The sequence below is a fragment of the Acanthaster planci genome, linkage group LG21 (genome assembly GCF_054643075.1).
Source record: "Acanthaster planci isolate LZ-2023a linkage group LG21, COTS_SCS, whole genome shotgun sequence".
Lineage (NCBI taxonomy): Eukaryota > Metazoa > Echinodermata > Asteroidea > Valvatida > Acanthasteridae > Acanthaster > Acanthaster planci.
In genome coordinates this window covers 9467871-9488272 of record NC_141797.1, presented here as the reverse complement: position 1 = coordinate 9488272, position 20402 = coordinate 9467871, and the positions used below count along the sequence as shown (strand labels likewise).

The 20402-nt window shown below is 44.0% G+C and overlaps 2 protein-coding genes across 4 annotated transcripts in view; one reads left to right on the top strand and one right to left on the bottom strand.

The window, feature by feature from the left end:
* The window catches only part of gabbr2 (gamma-aminobutyric acid type B receptor subunit 2), a 73852-nt gene extending 58522 nt beyond the window's left edge, over nucleotides 1-15330 (top strand). For 2 of the 3 annotated variants that reach the window (XM_022238529.2, XM_022238531.2), the window contains 14 exons: nucleotides 961-1026; nucleotides 3180-3371; nucleotides 4178-4411; nucleotides 4808-4952; nucleotides 7494-7650; nucleotides 8232-8367; nucleotides 8898-9005; nucleotides 9384-9506; nucleotides 9837-9947; nucleotides 10290-10514; nucleotides 11066-11230; nucleotides 12070-12217; nucleotides 12311-12395; nucleotides 12754-15330. In XM_022238529.2, the coding sequence (XP_022094221.2) occupies nucleotides 961-1026; nucleotides 3180-3371; nucleotides 4178-4411; nucleotides 4808-4952; nucleotides 7494-7650; nucleotides 8232-8367; nucleotides 8898-9005; nucleotides 9384-9506; nucleotides 9837-9947; nucleotides 10290-10514; nucleotides 11066-11230; nucleotides 12070-12217; nucleotides 12311-12395; nucleotides 12754-13186 (2328 nt within the window). In that variant the 3' untranslated portion in view covers nucleotides 13187-15330. The remainder of the gene's footprint in view (nucleotides 1-960; nucleotides 1027-3179; nucleotides 3372-4177; nucleotides 4412-4807; nucleotides 4953-7493; nucleotides 7651-8231; nucleotides 8368-8897; nucleotides 9006-9383; nucleotides 9507-9836; nucleotides 9948-10289; nucleotides 10515-11065; nucleotides 11231-12069; nucleotides 12218-12310; nucleotides 12396-12753) is intronic. The other variant, XM_022238530.2, reaches the window with a different exon arrangement.
* A 102-nt stretch (nucleotides 15331-15432) lies between these two features.
* On the bottom strand, nucleotides 15433-20388 carry LOC147795765 (proton-coupled folate transporter-like). Its single transcript, XM_087131158.1, has 7 exons — nucleotides 19611-20388; nucleotides 19279-19409; nucleotides 18465-18570; nucleotides 17532-17663; nucleotides 17101-17184; nucleotides 16717-16873; nucleotides 15433-16371 (listed from the first exon to the last, which is right to left on the bottom strand). The coding sequence occupies exons 1-7, from the start codon at nucleotides 20386-20388 to the stop codon at nucleotides 16182-16184; spliced, it is 1578 nt and encodes a 525-aa protein (XP_086987284.1). The 3' UTR covers nucleotides 15433-16181.
* Nucleotides 20389-20402: the final 14 nt, after the last annotated feature.

Genomic DNA, 20402 nt, shown 5'->3' with positions numbered 1-20402 from the left:
CATGCCGTAATGAAGTCCTACTATAGCCCAGTGGTTTGATCGATTTTACCTTGGTATATAGACACGGTACGTCGGTTCCCTACGTCCACGCGCACGAACTACACGGTGCGACGGTCCGAGACAAAATATCGAGCAACGACACTGACACCCTGTACAGATGCGGGTCTACCAGCGATGGGCTTGTTCTGTCGCCAATTTTAACTGTGAACCTCCCCAAGAAGCTATGAGCCTTACCTCGGGCAAACATGGCACGATGATAAAAAAAACCTGCAAGGCTTAATTCTGGTGTGGGTGATAGCATTCCGGAGGCATCTTGCCAGTGTGGCGTAGCTAGGATTTTAATATTTTAATAGTGGGGGGGGGCACCCGCATATTATGGGGGCACCAACTTTCAGTGGTGTGGTTTTTTGGGGGAAAGTTTTTGTTAGCCTTGTTCGATATCCATTTAGCCGTTTTTTTTAGTTGGAGGGGGCACCTGGGGCACGGGGAATTTGTGGAGGGGGGCACGTGCCCCCCTGGCCCCCGTGGCTACAGCACTACATCTCACACCTGAAACGATAATTTACAGCAGATAAATACTGGTTTTTTCCCTAGAAGAACGTCGACGGAAGTGACCCCCCCCCCATTTTATTGAAATTTTTGCAGCAATTAATGCAGGTGCATCCGTTTCAGGTTCATCTGTAAAGTACCATAGGCCTGCTGTCCGTTAAGGAATGCTTTTTCATTTTCAAGTGCCTTTATGCATTTGACGTTTCGCGTGAACGGCTCTGTCATATTTCATAAAATCCTTGTCTAAACGCGCGTATAGCGTAAGCGACTCGACAAGACAAATTGGCCCTAAAGGATAACATCATATCGTCGAAAATGCAATGATTTTGCTGTCCTTGCCCAATGAGGCTGAAATTTCCAACCATTAAGAAAGAAAAAATGTAAGCATCCCTTTATTTTATTCATCTGCAGGACGTTAAGGCCAGAATTATCGTTGGCTTCTTTGATGAGAACATGGCGCGAAAGGTCATCTGTAAGGTGAGTTTGTTAGCTGAGACTGGTCCCTTTTTAACCTCGAGTTTCTTATTTCCTTCATTAATCGTTGTTTAACTTAATACGCCTGTGACCACTATAAATACACGTAGTTCTATTTCTGAGTCATTTGCACGACAATGCAATTTTCACCATTGAGCATTCCCTATTGCTGGATGCCTCTGTTTTCAATCAAGTTGCCATGGGCCGTGAAGCCACCTGGATCTAAGCGATCCGAGGACATTTTGAAATAATTTGATTGCCGATGGCGTCCATACCGAAAAAGAGAAAGGTCGCCCCAGGGGCCTAATGCACATCTAATGAGAAATTTCGGATGATCATCGTGCGCGGGGTCTTCAATTTGATTGTCAGGAGTGACTCGAGACCCAGATGCGTCGAATCGCTGCACGGTCAAATTCGAAAGAACAACCAACCAAGTCTTCTTGCATGCTGTAATTTTAAAAAAGGGAAGTGGGAGCCCCTCATAACTAGGAGTAGACTGCAATGAGCCTCGAGCTGGAGTAAGAGAGGGCGCAGTTTTCTTTGCACCGGGGCTCCTTTGGCCTGAACTGCACTTAGCTGGTTCACGAACGACTATGAAATGCACGGGCATAAAATAATACGGTCGCATGGCTACCGGCAAAATGAACACTCCCGACCAATATGGCTCTTTTCAACCGGTGGGGGTGCGTCTGCTCGAGGTGATACCCCCATTCGGTTTAAACACTTTCATCGGGGATAAAGTATCAGACAATTGTCAGAAACACCTTCCATTTTGTTCCATCTAGACTCAGACCTGGTCATGTTACTTGCTTGATATCTGTACAGTTTACAGTTTGGTTGTTTTCAGGCCAGTTGTTTGAACGGACCTTATTCGCGGGGTGCCCAATTTCAGTCATATGTATGAACGTTTTGTATACATTCGAAACTCGTAATGGGAAGGTATCAGGTGATTCTGGGGGTCGAATGAAATCGTTGAATAGAGTCTGGTTCTTAAATTTTAATGTTTTCCACTGAATACACTACGTTCCGGAATCTGACTGAAATTGGGTCCCCCACGAGAACGTTCTATTGAATCCGCCCATGTAGCGTTCCTCGTCATACAGCACATTTGTGTGATAAAATCTTGCGTCAACATTCTGCGTCCAGCTTCCCTATGTGACGCTCCAAATCACAGTTCTCGCCAAAAGCGGGTCAATACATGCCGCGTCGCTGGTTCGCGCGGACAGTGCGAGCAGCGCAGCCCCCGACCGGCTTTTCAATTTGCGATCGGCGTGTCTGGGGTGATTCGAAGTCTAATTTCCCTTCAATGGCCGATCTGAGAGGGCTAATTCGAGCCCGCAATTAAATTGGGAGACGAGAGGCAATTCCGAGCGCACCTCCCGCACAGCGTTCGGCTACCCGTGATTTGCATCTCTCCCTCGTCTTATTTGATATTTTATTTACCCTTCGATCGCGAATATTTGATTAACGGGAAGTTAATTTCCACGCGGGGAAGCAGGTTGCCCGGCTGCCGGTATTTAGCTGTCTTTTTAACGGCATAGTCCATCAGCTGGTGTGTGGTTGGGGGTAGCGAGGCTCCGAGGATGGTTGGAATTGGATAAGCAAACAGGTCCAAGAGTGCAGTAATTATTTGAGGGAAATGAACTCTGGTAGGAAATATGAAGCGTACTCTCTATAGGCGTGCACTTTATGGCTAAAGAATCCGAAGTCACCACCTGCCAAAAAAGTCTGTTAGATTCCAGTAATTTAAACCGCTGCAAACGCTGTAATTCAGAGATCCCTACAGAAGAGCTTGGTGGTCGTTCTATTTCGAGAAAGATGCAGAATCAAGATCTAGATTTTGACAAGGTGGAGGAGCAGCTGGCTCTTGATAGATTTTGGACTTTAAGCACGAACGGAACTGGGAAAAACACGTATGCGTTATTATTGTAGTGCTCCGCATTGATCACGTAGCTAGTGACGTCATATGCACGTCTCACAGTCGGTGCGATAGAGTAGCTTCCCCTGGATAACCCTAACCAGGGGGTTGCCATTAGTGCCTCGCGTGTGAAACTGTAGGTACGAGGTTGCATCTAATTTGAAAGCTAATCAAGTATATAACGTGCTTGGGGTCGTAGGCGGCCTTACTTACTGACATTGTGTTTGCCTTTGCGCAGGCGTTTAACGAGGGAATGTACGAGACGACCCATGTGTGGCTGTTGCCTGGATGGTTCCAGCCCGATTGGTGGCGCTCTGGGGACGAGTCAGACGGGTGCTCGCAGAGGGACTTGCAGCAGGCACTCCAGGGGTACATCTCGACAGACTTGCTACCCCTCAGTGGATCGGACGAGCCCACCGAATCCGGATATGTGAGTTGAAATCCTGAACCTATGGAGCCCATGCTTCAAACAGTTATTGGAAAGTGTTTTAGAATGGTAAACGGTAGAAACACGGCACTTGAAGAATGTTTGAAATTCAAGTCGGATGGTTATTGCTTCCGACCCGACTCCTCACCTCTGTCAATAAACGAGGCTTTTACACCTAAATGCCATGTTTCTGAGTGTGCCGGTAATATATATTCTAATAAGCACTTGAATTACTTACGGGCTTCAGCATCACTATTTGGGGTCGTGTGCACGAAAGAAGGAAAGAACGGGGTTTGGGTCTGACAGGTTGGCATGGTGTATGTGGCGGATAAAGAAAGGGATTGGGAATGCGGGTGTCTGGGGTTCATATCCCAGAGAGTACTATCTTTCTCTTCTTTTTTTCAGTCTGTTTTCTGTAAAAAAAAAATCAATTTTTAAAGGTTATTTCATCTAAGACCTAAACTGGTTGGCTCGCAGTTTGTTTCATTCAAGGGGAACACGCTCACTTCAACGCGTTATCAGCTTAATAGTCTCGTGTAGAACCATGACATACATATCTCAGAATGCGATAATTTATTACTTTCGTGTTCCAAGTAATGGTATTTTTGCAGCGGCCTTGACGATCGGACGGCAGTGGGTAGTTGGATCGAGTGGTCATGATATAACATAGTAATCACATTTTATTAAAGTAGTAAGTATGTAGGTATGTTAGAAAAAAGCAGGCTGTGTGCAAAGTACATTTCTGATTTACTCTCCTTGTATTCAAGTTCTTTGCTCGTTAATTTACGTCTCTGTGTTTGTTTCCTAAGACGCCGCAAGAGTACGAAAAAATGTATAACGAACTAAGGGGCAACGAATATTCAACTTTTCATGGCTATGCCTATGACGGCGTGTGGGTCATGGCCCGGGCGCTGGACAGCGTGCTGCAGGCGCTACGATATCGGGGAGAACTCGCCAGGTTCCAGGGCTTCAATTATTCGGACGACGTCCTGCTGGAGATGTTCAGCAAGGCCATGAACGACACCAACTTCCGCGGAGTAACGGTGGGTCATCAGCGGTTATGAAAATATCTTCGCGCGCGCGCCTATTTGTTTAACCCATGACTCACTTGGGTAGCATCAAAATATTCTTGGGGAAATGCAGAACTCGCTTGTACAAGATGATATACCAAGGAACCCATTATTTTACACAATTTTGGTATGGTTGTAATAAATATATTTTTTGCTTAAAACGTATAAATTGGGGTTTGTGAAAATGTTACCCATATACCTTAACTGACATTACCGTCAACCCACCTCCATATTTTCGGAATATACATCCAGTCAAAACAATGTGGATAATTATATTTTCCAAGCAGCCCCTAGGACGTGAGTTTATGAAATTCGTTTTGACTTTAAAAGTATTGATTGATTTTGAGGGGACTTGACTTCAAACTGCAGGGTATTGTTCAGTTTCGAGGGGGTGAGCGGCTTGGCTCCACCGTCCATAAGCAGCTCCAAGGTCAGGAGTTAGAGAAAGTGGCAGAGTACTACGCTATCACCGACTCGCTCAACCTGTCGTCGGGACGAGGCTTCGAGTGGCCGGGTAAGTAATGGGCCATTGCAGGTGGATAACCGAACTGTTGCATGGACTCGTGCAAGTCTAATCTAACAGCTTGCTCTTTTACTGATTCTTTGCATTGGAGTTTCGAAATTAATACAATACTCTTGTTTGAGGAGTGTGAATTGTTTCACTTGAACGAGAAGTCTTGTTGAGCTTATATCCCTTCTGTGACTGTACCACGTGATTGGCAGTGAAAATGACCTCGACTGTTTATTGCGATGGTATCAGCACTAACTTGCTTCCTTTGTGGTCATCAATGCGTGCTTAGAATTTACAGTTAACAATAAAATTATTCACACCCTTTAACATTTTGGGTTTTTTGTGTTTTTCTAAAGAATGATAGGTGATCATATGATATTTGGGCCATATTAAAATACTTTTAGCTGTCAATTATAAATAGCTTTGGTTTCACCTCATTTGCATAACAAAGAGAATGCTACATTGAGTAAATTCTGACATGCTCAGAATTATTCATAGCCTTCTGCGTGTCATGGTATTTGGCCACATTCCTCTAAAATTCACATGCTCTAGACATTCCTAAGATTCTGCAAAATGTTTTGAATATATGCAACAGTGTATACTTCCTCTAGGAATAAGTTAAGAATTTCGTCTATTGCGCTTGATTTGTGGAATGTCGTTGTCAATACTCTGCCTCTAAAGTGCAATCGTGGAGTCTTCCTCAGTTGTTGTGAACATGGGGAAAACTACAAAACTCAGTGAGGATCTCTGCATCATGAGGATGATGAAACATTTATTTCAGTGCTGTCATTCTTTACAATGTAACCAAACATGTTACATTACTTAAGTACTAAATATACCTGGTCATTAAATTGAGTAACATTACATCAAATAGGATTATACATTTGATAAGTTAGATAACAACATTTAGGTTTAAGGTTAAGCAGGAATGTGCCCCCAACCTACAGACAGATAAACCAACCATACAATCTAACATAGAACAGACAAAATGACGAGCAAGACAGAACAAACAAGTGTGAAACGACGTCGCATTAAAAGAGCACAAATAAATATGATTTAGGAATATGAGCCGAGCAACTGGGTTTTTAGTTTTCCAACAAACAACAGATAAAGAAGGTAATGATTTGAGAGAATCGTCTAGACCATTCCAATACAAGATACCCTGATGAGTAACATCGTTCTTAGCCAGTGACGTTCTGTTAAATTGGACATACAAGTTTCCCGTCACTCTGCTTTTAGTATAATAATTATGAATGTTAGATGCATAAGTAAAACAAAAATTAAAACTGGAAGGGAGTAGATTGTGCATAAGTTTGTACATGAATTTTCCCAGATTAGATTTGTACAAATGGTTACATTGTAATGAGCATGGTGAATGCGCACAAAGATGGGAAAGGCTATCAAACCATTTCCAAGCTCCTCAGGTTATACCAATTGCCGCTGTACCGTGCATTGTCAAGAAGTACCAAAGTTCAATACTGTGAAAAACGACGGCAAGCGTGGACGGAAGCCGAAGGTGTCCCTTTGTCTGGTTAGGAAAGTGCGCTGCAAGGGCCTCTCCAACCCCAGAACAACAATCAAGACACTTCAAGACTACTTGAGTGAGATGGGTACCAAGGTTTCAGCTCAGACAATCCCTCGCTCACCGCATGGGATACATGGGCAAGACCCCTCTCCTCAGTTACAGGCAGCGAAAAGCTTGACTCGCATTTGCCAGAGGGCACCAAGACAAGGATCCAAGTTTCTGGTCATCAGTTCTATGGTCATATGAGACGAAAATGGAGCTCTTTGGCCACAGGGATGTTTCCTTCGTTTGGCTCAAGAAAGGTGAAACATTCAACCCAAAGAACACTGTGCCTCTGCAAGTGGGCCCGGCAATCTCGTACAAGTAGAAGGAACTCCGAAGAAGGGGTAGTACATTCAGATTCGGCAGGATAATTTCCAGCAGTCTGCAGAAAATCTCCATCTCGGCCCAAACTGGACATACCAACAGGACAATGATGGTAAACATACGGCGATGACAGTCAAGAAATGGTTCCAGCACAATAACGTGGAGGTGCTACCATGACCAAGCCAAAGCCCAGACCCGAATCTCATCGAAAACCTGTGGAAAACCCTCAAGTCCAAGGTGTATGCCCGCAGGCCTGGTCCAACCTGAAACAGCTAGAGGTCTTGCCCAAGGAGGAGTGGGCCAAAATTCCGTGGAGCTGTGCCAAACCCTCGTGAACAGCTACACAAACCGCCCAGATGTTGTAATCAAGAACAAGGGCTTTGCAATTGACTATAAACTGTGATATTAACTCTTATTGGTAAAGGGTATCAATAATTCTGAGCATGTCAGAATTTAAACAATGTAGCGTTCTCTTTGTTATGAAAATAAGGTAACCAAAGCCATTAGTCATTTATACCTGACAGCTACAAGTTTTGGAACTATGGCCCAAATCTTGTGTGCCCACCTTCCATTCTCCACAAAACCCTAAAATTTATAAGAAGTAGGAATAATTTGTTGTTACTATACATGTCTCTTTTCTCTCTAATCGGCAGGCGGAGGTGATAAGCCGCCCCGAGACACGCAGATGACCGAATATGAACAGCTCAGTGTATCGCTGGCTCTCTTTGGCGGTATGTCGGCTATCGCCATAGCGGGAATCATCATGGCCTTCGGATTTTTGTTTTTCAACATGCGATACAGAAACCAGAGGTTAGGACGCAGCTTTTTAGGTTCTCTCGCAGTTTAACGGTGTTTTGCGTTTTCAAGACATATTCTTGGAAACCCTGTCCATTCACGTTTGAACACAAAGCGGTAATAGAGAACCGACGTGAATAAGTCAAAACGAGCACTCCACGCCAGCACGGCTCTTTTGAACCAATAGGGGGTGCTTCTGCGCAAGGTGGATAGGATGTGCGCGTCGGTTGGGAGTCATAAAAGTTATCAACGTGTTTCCCTTGGGACATAGTGGCAATTTCATATATGGAGCTTGCAAGAGCCCAATTTTGGCTGCGGATTCAACTTTCATGATTACAGGCCATTGACACAGGAAACTCAACTCAAAACCGCCTTCCAGACCAGGAAAATCCAATCTTGTAATAAAATGTCGAAATTCAGACATGTTGTTTCCAGTCGACCTAACGGACAAGATAAGAATTTGAACACTAATGTGTGAGATAAACTGCAAAAAAGCTGTTGAACAGCTTCAAAGTATAATTTTTAACTTTACTTTTGAAGCACACCACCTAGGGATCTTCTCAAAAGGGCTCTTCTCAAAATGTTGTTTTAAACAGATACATCAAAATGTCCAGTCCGTTTCTGAACAACTTCATCATCATGGGTGGTATACTGACCTACGTCAGCGTGGTGCTTCTCGGTATCGATCACGGTATCTCGCTGCACTCCAAAGCATACAAGGCCATATGCACGGTAAGTATGCCGATTTTTAAATTCAGGAAAGCGTATTTCGGAATACGGCCGTTTAACAATAGTGCGCCACCAAGAGTTTGCAACGAGTTGGCCAATCACAACGCGCGAAATCTGTCGACTCTTTCCAAACGCACCTTTAGTCGACAGATTTCGCGCATTGTGATGGGCCAACGCGTTGCAAACTCTTGGTGGCGCACTATTGTGAAACGGCTGTATTCCGAAATACCCTTTCCTGAATTTTTCATATCGTCAGCATGCTGTCCTCGCATTTTATAGTAGAAAAAAAGTTCCCATCAGCAATGGGAGTTCTAAAACCTGTCAGTTTCCTTGAATACCGATCAAGAAGAGGGATACGAAACTGAACGGGTTTAACAATATCTTGCAAAAGTTGTGTGTTCCGTGCACAGGCTCGTCGCCTCCAAAAGAACATGCAGGTTGTTTTTATTGCACGGAAAGGTTGTTTTTAATCGTAGGCCTAATACAGTGAACCTTTTCAAGTCAACGTGTGACCGCTTTGGTGTTATTTGCAGTCCCGGGCTTGGTTCTTGTGTCTCGGTTTCACGCTAGCATTTGGTGCCATGTTCAGCAAGACTTGGAGAGTCCACCGGATCTTCACGAACATCAAGATGAAAAAGAAGGTACATATGTCAAAGTTCAAAAAAAATTAAGGTCATTTGGGAACAAAAAAGCACGCGCACGTAACTGTTCCCGAATAGCCTTGTACTGGGCATGCGCGGTTGGAATACCGAACTGGCTCATTTGAATTAGCGGGAAGACTCCTACAAGACTGATGTATATGTCTATAGAGTTTGCGTGGCAGCCATCTTGGAGGTGAGCTCTCTCGTTCCGCATGGATGCGCATGGGTACACCTTTGCAAAACCTCTACAGCGCTTAGGTCCAACTTAAAATGCACTTCATAAGAAAACAATGACAAGTTAGCGGTGTAGAGAGAATAATGATTTGAAATGAGTTACCAAATGCTTCTTTTGCAATCACTGCATTTGGTTGAATGCAGGTTATTAAAGATGGGCAGTTGATGGCCATTGTGGGCTTCATGGCAGTGATCGACCTGATCATCCTGGTGGTGTGGCAGATCGTAGATCCCATGAAACCCACAAGTCTGGAGCTCAGCTCAAGGGTGAGGAAATCTAGGCGATCAATCTAAGAGGTTTACGAAAAAAGAAAAGACAATTGAAGACTGTAATTACTTAATTAAATGGATGAGCTAATTTCATCACATTACAAGAATTAATGAACGTCGATCTACGCATCAGTATAAGAAGATCAACAGATAGATTAGTAATCCAAGACACCTGCTAGTCGTTATTCAGTCGTCCTTGTCAAGTAAAAATAGACCGAAGGAATGTTTTTTGGGACCCAGTGAGAGAAAATGGCAAATCAAGTTAAAGAGGATCGCTATAAAAGACGAAAACATCTTGAAATCCGAATACACTCCGTTATTTCCCAGATGGACACCTCTGGCCGTGACGTCATGATTATTCCTGTCATGGAAACTTGTGTCAGTGCCAACATGACGATTTGGCTGGCGGTGATTTACATCTACAAGGGGGTCTTGATGGTAAATATAATTATGCTAAGAAAAGGTTTCTGTAAGCTATACATAACTGTGATTTGAGGCTTTGCATGGTGGAGAGTACATCAAGAAAAGTTCTTGCCTATGCACCATTTCAAGATACCTTCTCAAAAGAGAGAAGTGTAGTTCTTAAGGTGTAGTTCTTAGAGGAACCGCATGTTTGAACTTGACGTTTCGGTCAGGGTGCTCTGACCGTCATCAACAGACAGAAATTTTGAGCAATAAAGCACTGGTTATGACTTAGCTTTTGACGATTATGTTAGTTGCCGATGCGCAGCTCACGCCTTCTTGTATCTCCATGTCTAACTGCGTTTCCTCTCCTCCTAGATTTTTGGCCTGTTCCTGGCCTGGGAGACTCGCCACGTCAGCATCCCGGCGCTGAACGACAGCAAGTACATCGGCAGCAGCGTCTACAACGTCGTTATCATGTGCGTACTGGGCGTGGCTCTCTCCTCTGTCATCAAGGACAATCCCAACGCTTCCTACGGCCTGGTGTCAGTCTTTATCCTCTTCTGTTCCACGGTGACCCTGTGTTTGGTCTTCGTTCCGAAGGTGGGTTTCAGCCACCCAACAGGATCTTTCTCTTTTGAGCAGAGGTTAAATTTCACTGCATGCCTGTTCTTTGAATCGATTTGGCTGGTTAAAAATATCAGAAAAGGAACCTATTTTGTCAGTGCAAAAAACTTTCAAACAGAGTCCAGTCGCCAATCACGAAATGAACAAGCTCTCTATTCAAACAGCGCATGCCCTGCACGAGGCTATCCGGTTCGTAAGTGTGACGTCACTTCAGTTTAAACCACGCCCACTGCACATAACGGAAGTTAACGTGTAACTTGCGGGTCTGTCCAGTAGGAGTCTGCAATCAGTGGTGCGTCCATGTGTATGACGAAGTCATTTACGAATCAGATTCAGGAACAGCTATGCGCGCGTGCAAGAGTCTGTCCTATCCGCACAGCCATACGCTGACTCTCGCGCGTGTTTTGTTCCCGAAAGCTTTTTGGAATACCGAACCGTTTCGAGTGGAAGTACGCTGCGTTCCTAATCCATTCCTACGTGACATAATTAATCGATGTAATCGATTATCAACAATGTCAATTTACCAGGTAATCGAGATGAGAGGGAACCCCAACGTGAACGAAAGGGTTCGGGTGGTGGGTACTATGGACAAGTCCCGGTCGGCGTCGACGTCCATTAACACTTTCGACACGGACCAGAAATTCAAGTCGCTGTGCTCCGAGAAGAGGGAGCTGAAATCAAAGCTGGACGAGGTGAGTTTGGACAGGCCGGTCATAACGTGTAAGAGTACCAAGGCTCAAGTGGCGTCTTTAATTGTTTTTATTATTAGATTAAGATAAGAGATTGTAAACCTGAAATCCTTTTTTACGTGGTTTTCACCCCCTTTTTAATTGCCTCTTTTAACTGTGCAAAATGCGACTGTAATTTTACAATATCATTTCGTAAGATTTTTTTCATATTTTATTGGTGTTTTATTAAAAGTGGTTCTTAAAACCATCAATTTTTTTAAATACTGTGTGTTTTCTTTTGATATACAGCGTCTAGGGGCCGATTATTTAAGGTTATTATTAAGGTTGTTCTCATGTAATGCAACGCTTTCCGGTATACATGCCGTACCCTGTACCGACGTGGACACGTCACGCGTACAATTATATGGGTAAAAGGCATTAGCGCGAGAACCAGCGCGTCAACCAACACGCGCGCGTACTCCATTCGTTTGCACTACTATGGGTACGTTCGAGTAACCTACTCGTGTAAGTCAAACTTACGGGAGAGCGTTCGTTTAGCCATCACGCGATCTTCGTGCCTACCCCGGCTGGCGAGCAGGTCTCTGGAGGCCGCCCGAGTGTAATGACGTCACGGATGGACTGTTCGAGCATGGACACGATGGAACGTGGCGGGGACTTGACTTTTTTCCCAGATCGCCTTGGCGTTCGATTAGCCTCATTTCGAGGCTCCCCTTGCGTGTAACACTGGTGTATTTAGGGCAGCTAATCAAACGCACCGAGTATTTGGTCCAAATGACGTCCTGCTTCACTACCCTATCGCACTCAATGTCTTATCATCCGCTCCGTTTGTTTTCCTTCGAAAGCAAAACGAAATGATCAAGGAACTGGAGAAGCAGCTCTTTGCGATCGCACCCGACGAGGTCCCCTTACTCCTGCAGGAGGAAGAACAGGAGGGACGATCGTCAGGGGTCGACACGCCCAATTCCACCTGCTACTCCACCAAATCTCAGAGTAAGGACTTTTTATCGTTGGAGAATCAAGTAGAAGAATCATTGTGTTTGTCGCTTTCGGGTGTGTCATCACTCTTGTCCCTCCACCTTCCAGGAACGGATACCTCAAAAGTGTGTGCCTCGCCGGGAAGTGTTCGATTCTGCGTGACGGAGCCGACGTCGAGTGATCAGTCCCAAAAGTAAGTATATATAGACACCCTAGACAGTTAGTTTCAATATTGCAATTTATTTCTGTTGTGGCATTTTCTTTCTGTGATTCGAATGTACCAAACCGTTTCAAGCCACGAGGCGAAGCTCTAAACGCAGAATTGTTTTCTTTGTCAGATTTTCCAAAATTTTCTTTAATAAACTGTACTAAATGTTGATACCTGTAAATCGAACAACTTGGGATTGCGGGAATTGCAACAGTAACCTCAACACCTTTCGGAGTTTATCACAATCTGAATTGAGTAAACTAGTGTGTTATTCGTGTCCTCTCCCAACAAACATTTAGTGGACGGGGTCGGTTTAATCATTCAAGTTTGTTTTCTGTGTCAGAAACAGTACTCCGAGCAAAAGCCGGTGGGAGGCACCCCAGGAGTTCGCCCCAGATGCTGGGGATAGGTCTAGCCTTTATCCCCTTGCATTCGGCGGAGTCTACATCGGTCCCCCCGTAACTCCCATCACCAAGCCTTCCAGCACCCCGCCGGCCCGGCCGTCCATTCCATCTTCCAACAGCGCCCCCGTCTCGTTCAACAGCCATGCCGTGACACAGGAGCCCGTCTCCAAGAACAACAACGCTAGCCTGGAACGCATTGCGCAGGTGCACCGACCTTTCAACGACTCCAGCGATGATGTCACACCGGATGGCAGCAGTGAGGACCGATCGAATAATAATACGCCGCCCGAACTTGGAATTAGCTACTCTTTCAAAAGCGCCCCCAACGAAGAGACGTCGTTTGTTTCATTAACACGAAATCTTTTAGATTGATTAACCTCAACAAAAAGGTACAACTAATCATATAAATAAACTAAAATAATCTTGTGGAGAAATCACATTTCGAAGATTTGTGGGTCTGATGCTGTGAATGTTTTTATCCAGTTAATAAAGTCACTTTCTCTTGAGTACTTTGTAACGTTGTATCAAGTTCTGGTTTTTGCTTCCTTTCTGCATCTAAAAGTCTCGGGGAAGTCCTTGTCTCTTTGTCGCATGAAATTCACCCATGAGGTCATCCGTTGTAAATTTCTATGTGTGCGCAATTGTTTTAAAGCCTTTGTTATCCGGATTTCATTGTCTGTGTTTTAAACAATTTGTATTTGCGTCTTTCGGAATGTCAGCAGTTACGAATTTCGGCAAACAACTCTCGGAACCGTTCAGGTTAACTTATATTTACAAAACCTTCCCGAAGTCGTTACAATGTTCTGAATACCCGTTTAACGCATCTATGGGGATGTAACTGTTAACGTGGAACAATAAAGGAAGATTTTAATGCACAAGAAGGGTGCGGTCTTTGAATAGCTACTGTTGAAATTGGCATCCTGCCAACGACCCCGTCCGAGTGTAAAACTCTGTACATAAGCATTGTTCTTCCTGTATAGACACACGCCCATTATCGCACTGTCCCTTTCAGAGACGGCAAAAGTATTTTCTTGTACAGCGCACCCGACGAGCATCCTATTATCAAGCCCAACGTCATTTACAGAGGTACTTGTACCTCTCGTGGATAATTTAAAAAATGTATTTCACTGCGAGGTGTCTATATAATAAAACATGATTTTATCCCCTTCAAATTGGAGAGTTTTCTGTTCTCAAAATTATTTCTGAAATAGGCAACAGATCTCCAATACCAATATTTTTTTCATCTTTTGTCAAAGAATATAGCTTATTAGGAGACAAAATGTAAATTTGGTGTGAATTTATGATTAAATTTTGCTGTTCAGAGTTTTAGGTAATTTCCGGGATGTACCACGTTTTAATCCTTTTTTAAACGTTTTGAACCTTGCTATTATATTTGAGGCCAAGTATTTGTTGCTTGAGGGCTGCTGGCCACGACTAAGTGACGTCATTGTCATTTACCGTCGTTATAGGTTTCTAATCTCTTCTACGTTTTCAAAATACAAGTACTTTAAAGACCATGCTTTTTCACAAATTACTATTCATTAAAAAATTAATCATAAGAGAGTGAGAGTCTTTATCATTTATTTATTTTGACATGATAAAATATACCAAATGACACGTGATTTAACCCTGACATGATCTTTATACTACCATTAAGTAAACCTCTGGCATTTCTCAACATGCTTTAAAGCCAGCTCAGAATCCCCTTGAGGCTTTTTTGCTACTTTGGGGACAAACAAAAAACCTCTCTCCCTGTGCATCTTCCTCAAAATTTTGTTTTACCGAATTTGATCTTTTTTAAAAGATGGTGCAGAGTATCATAATCTGCAAGAACGCAGGTAGAAGAGACATATTGCTGATTTCCACATAGGGGATGGGCTATTACACCCCCCCCCGCTTTTTTGGGGGAGTGGAGCATTTAGAGTTTTTTTTAATTTCCTGACAGTCCAAGTGTATTTAAGTGCTTAAAAGGGAGAAAAGTTTACAGGGAGTCAGGTTGGCGGTCTGGGTTCGAATCCGATTCGGTCCACATGTGGATTGGGTTTTCACCGAAACATTTTTCGGGGTTTTCCTCCAACCTCTAAAATTTAACATGTCTTCATTGTCTTCTTCACTCATTATCATCCTGTAATTGGCGCTAAGTGCGCTGTTGGATGAACAGAATTAAATAAGAATATCAATACGCCATTTTGATGTAGGCTGACATAAGATGTACTTCTGCATCATGACTAGCGCCCTAGTGATGTGGTGTCCAGCAACCAACCACCAACCCCCGGAGGCTTTTCAAATTCCCACCGCTGGGCCTTTTTTAAATTTAAGTTAACCTTACGCCACTGCTCCACTGGCACTTTTGGTTCTGTTTTGGTTTTGAGACAATACATGGATAACTCCCCAAATAGTTAACGTAATAGTCACAGCCAGGGACCCTTGAAAGTCGACATCGAGTATAATAGTGATGGTTAAAACTTGTACCTTTGATTGGGCGAGAATAAAGAATTCCATGTCCACAAAATGTATTGGAAAGGTTGAAGTAATGTCATTTGATGGTGTGAAAGTATGAACGAAGTGGGACTGAATCTTTTGTGGTTAAAGCACTGGACACATTTTTAAGTAAGCATGTAGCTTTCAGAAACAAACTTCAACAAAAAGCCTCTGTTTTTAACGAAGAAATAGTTTTAATACTGGATGTTTTCAATTTATCTCGGGGTGCCAACGTATTTCTTTTTCCGCCTGAACAGACACCCTTAGGCCTCACAAACGAGTACATGAATAAATTAGTAATTCAATAATCCAACTGAAATGAAGTAAATATCAAAGGGTATCCTTTTCGAAATTTTCTCCAACATCAAACTTAGTTGGAAAGCTTGCGGTAGCACCATGCAAGGATACGATCTCTTTTGTGAGTCTGTATGGTTCTGAAAAGAACCGTGATGAACTCAACGTTTTGGACAGTATGCTCTGTCCGTCGTCAGGTGCTACCGCAAGCTTTCCACCTTAGTTGTCTGTCACCATGAATAGCTTGAAATCCCTTCTAACATCAAACTTGAAAAAAGAATGTAACATAAATCACATGTAAATAAAAGTACAATGAAATGTACTTACTGCGTTTGCGTTTTACCACAGCTGCATAAATTATAAATTATAATAATATAACAGAAAATAAATATTGGAGGTTATCCTATACGAAAAGCAAATTCGAAAACAAATAATTTGATACACAATTGATTTTAAATAGACCTGGACTAATTTATAACACAGTAGGGCACACAGAGAAATAACATTCCTCTCCAGTAATTATTCTGCAGTATTCGCTTAAGCCTGTACCAATATAGATCACGTGGATGAATGTTTGAACCGCCAATGCCTGCTACGCATCGGCTGTACTTAGGTCGACTTCTTCCACATCAATCGCCTCCACTGCGATCGAGTTATCGTCTTCTATTGCTTGCGTGTGCGCACTGATTGACTCGTCCACCCCTCCGTAAGACACGGATTTTTTGTCTGAATCCTGACCGGTTAACTTCTTTCCCGACGAAGGCGTCATATATTGCAAAATCCTATGGTTGGATAAAGCACCAAAACTGGCCGGTCAAGAGTGAAATAAATGTATCATTCCGGCGCATTCGTTATTTAAGATGTGTTAGATAATAGCTTAACATAATGTACAATCCTACGGGAGCCAATAACCGCAACAGTGGAAGTCGCCAAATGCCACGTGTGTCGAAAGCCCTGCCGTGAGTATCGAACATAATTGTACGCAGCAGTTTCGATTGATGACATCCTTTTGGCTGACTTTAGCAAAATGCCCGCCACTTCTGGGGCGTCAACAAAGGCAAGTTTTCTCATCATAGAGGAAAAGATTATAATCACTATTAAACGTTTGCCACAAATATAGGACTTACATGATGAGTAGCACAGGTATAACGCTAGCACCGGCCAAAGCTAGAAAGGTCAGTCCGGGAAAGAACTCCACGGTTGCGGCGAACGTGGCATTACATACCAGTGGTGCCGCAAACAGAGAAACATTTCCTATAACGGTCACGATGCCCAAAGCCACACCTGCAACACAATTGTGACTACCATACCAGTACGCGCCATGAAAGTATAACTACCGGTCAACCACTGTGACTCCATGTGTCTCTCTTCGATTAAAAACAAGTGGGCCCTCAACGTACACTCCTTGAACAGAGAGAATTTTTTTAAAGAAACAAAGAAGCGGTACGCAGAAAATCAAAATTACATCTTTTTAACTGAACCTGGTAAATTCATATGGTTCACTTTCCTACCTTGTTCATCCCCTGATACCGCCTTTGAAACGATTGCGCTCAATATGGTCCCCGCGAGACTACGAAGACAGCCCGTAACAGCGCCTGTCAGTGAAGCGTACAATGGGTTGAAAATGATCCAATACCTGCACGAAAATGCTACCATTGAAGGAAACGGATTGGCACCAGGGTCGCGCTCTTTACCGATTTGGCGGGCGCGAGCACTTTGGCAGGTCCCAACTCCAACTGGGGGGCGAGATTTCATGGTGCGCGTACAACCTGCACGTAGGACGCGATACCATCGACACAACTTATCCTGATTGTGGTTGCTTGTTTAGTCCATGCTAGCAGCGGTCAAAGTTGCTACTCCAAATACAACAGGAATTGGGGTCGCTTGACAAAAAAGCTGTTGTCTGTGGGCTTCCATAACCGGTTTTCTTCATATTCCTTACCAACAAAGAGAAGTTCAGTCGAAGTTACCAATCCTGTGATGAGGTTGTAAGACAGGTAACTGGCGCAGCAAATGTACAGGACAAACTCCTCTTTGAAGCAACGAGGGAGGGTTGCTCCTCCGACCAAGATTCCTGGGAATACAAGAAAAATTGGTGAAGGCCAAGTGCTCTTCTTATCCATTAAAACAGTGTGTTGGTACAAGGCGTGTCTTTAATATGTAACTAAGCAAAAGCTTACCCCGAATCACGAGGTGTAACAACATAGTCTTTATTAGGGATAATTCAAATTCATATGTTGGCTTGAATTGAAAGAACTCAGTGTACTAGATTTTATTCAAATTTTCAAAAACGCAAAAGGCTTATTAATGCATGAGGGGTTTCCGAAACGAACACATCTATTGGTAGACTCTTCGTCCATGGTTGGTGGCAGCTTTCACGCACAAATTCTCCTTTACTGGTAAAACAAGGGGCCGTTTTTACCATTTTTACCTAGTTTTTCTTTTTCTTCTTAATGTTGGTCAGCCTCAGTTTGCCAACGATACCTTGAAAGCCAAGGAATGTCGATCGCTCAGAACACAATATTATTATGCAGCGTGATCAGTTTGGTTTTGCCTCTAATTGGGGACGCTGATGAACGATACAGGTCAATGGGTCCCTGATTGCACAGATCCTATGGCAGCTATTAGAAAAAATTGTCCCATAAAAGGAAAGCAACGGGTTTGCCCCACTGAAGGTAAAAACACACTTGTGTGTATTTAGATGACTATCGACCCTAGTTTCCATTCTGCTCTGTCATTTACAGTCTAAAGTGCGTCACCTGATGTACACAGATAAAAACTCAGATACCAAATCCAACATCCCTGGCATCGTACGTCTTCTGCTTTTGAAGTGAAACTTTCATTACCCATCGAAGTTTCGAATGAGAATCTTTACCAAAGCACATTGATGTCAAGGATACTGCAGTGTAGGTTCCCACGGTCACTGGTGACCAGCATATCGGTGCTGTCATGACATACAGGATCACTATTACCGACGCACCCTGACAAAATGGAATACAAATTCTTGTAAACTGAAGAAAAATAACTTGAGAAAGGCTGCTAATGTTTTCCTTGTCTCCTTCTGTTAATAAATTTGCATTCAATGGGGAGACGATGTTCATGTCCGTGACGTGTGCTCGGATTGGTTTGGCATGACGCAATGCCAAGCCAGTGATGCCCATGGTCATCGTCAGACATAATTTTGTCAAAATTACAAACTCTTTAAGTTGTAAAAGAACAACAGACGTGGCTCTGGAATTTGATTTGGGATGAATATGGACTAATCCGAGGGAGGGCATTGCTGCCGCGTCAGTGTACACTCCCGAGTGCGCGTACATCGGCACGTTACAAGCCCGTTTCGTGGCGAGTAGTAAACACGCAGGTGCCGCACGGTTTGCTGTTCCGGTCACCAGATAGGTCCAGTGGTCCTTTTCATGAGTCAGCCATCTTGAATGATTCGAGCGATTCATATTAAAATTACTGAAAGTGTGGAGCCAAGGTGACGCAGTAGGCGCCAATGATGGATTGTCCTCATGCTCGGATAAGTAGTTCCAAATTAGGATAAAAAGTCATGTCACCAAAGCTAGCCTATATTCGTAACTGCATGCACCAACAAAGTCAGCCTCCTTCCCATGCTACAGTGTTTGAAGAAATAAAGATGATTCCGAGAGCACGATTCAAAACGGCCACTTTGTGAAAGAAACTCATACCTCGTACAGAAAACGAGTGATGAAGCTTATAGCGGACAGCAAGACAAGACGGATGTGTCTCTTGGCCTCCTTAACGCGAAAGAAACCTGCGATCCGTTCAAAGGCGTGGCCAAACTGCCAAGCAACCGTTTCTAGGGTTCAGAGAGGACAAAAGAATTTTTTGAACATGTTTCCTCTAACTAATCGAAATGGTGTTTTTAGCCTTTCTCTGCAGCATACGATAAAAAAGGCTGATGTTCGATGTTAGCCCAAAAAGGAAACTGGATTTTGTGGAGCGGTGTTTCAGAAGTTTTCTTGTCTATTTTAGCGCTCTGTGCTTATTCATGGCTTACCTTTGTTCCTGTCAGCTTGTCGTGACTCAAGCAGGCAAGGTGGTACTGCAATGTACAACAGAACAACTCCGAGTGTAATACAAAGTGCTGCGTAGACTGGTGCGAAGCCCAAGGAGTCTACGGCGTACCCAACGCCAAACTGCACACAAGCCACACCCAGCATCGCGGTGCCGGCGATCACCACAAAGCGAAGAGTGCGCTGCTTCTCCCTGGTGATGTCGGCGATGTAGGCGTACACAAGAGTGGAGACGAGGATCCTGTTGCCTGTCAGGCCTTGCAGAGCTTCCCCGACAAAGAGTACGTAGCGAGGCAGGTCCAGGGACGTTGCCGCGAGGTACACCGCGCAGTTAGCGAGAATGCCGGCGCAGCAGACGAATAGCGGAATCTTCCGTCCGTAGTTGTCGCTCCAGGCGCTTATGGAGGGCGTGGTAAGTGCTGCCAACCCGAAGGCACACAGCTGGAGGTACATCGCCCAGAGCGACGTCTCTGACTGTATCTCCTGCTGTAACTGGTAGGCCGGATCAGAGGCATTGCTGGTGCAGGATTGATTGAGATGGCTCCCGTTTCCGCCTCGGTCTCGGGTGACTAAACTCTGCAGGTATTCCACACTTATCATTTGGTGAACACTGACGGCGGTCATGGCCACTATCACCACCGGTTCGACCGTTATCCATCGCCTGCTTGCCCGGAGCCGACTGTCTGTCCACTCGCTCTCTACCTCACCATCCTCGTTTCTAGAAGTCAAAAGACGATCCTTTTCGGACTGAAATCTACTCATTCTGTCTGTAACCA

What these genes read in the sequence shown, in the direction of transcription:
- LOC147795765 (XM_087131158.1), bottom strand. Translation starts at nt 20,388, where the DNA reads ATGAGTAGATTTCAGTCCGAAAAGGATCGTCTTTTGACTTCTAGAAAC. An exon ending in ACAAGCTGACAGGAACAAAG is followed by an intron (nt 19,410 to 19,610) that starts GTAAGCCATGAA and finishes TCTGAACCCTAG; the next exon opens with AAACGGTTGCTTGGCAGTTT. An exon ending in ATACCTGTGCTACTCATCAT is followed by an intron (nt 16,372 to 16,716) that starts GTAAGTCCTATA and finishes ATCCAACCATAG; the next exon opens with GATTTTGCAATATATGACGC.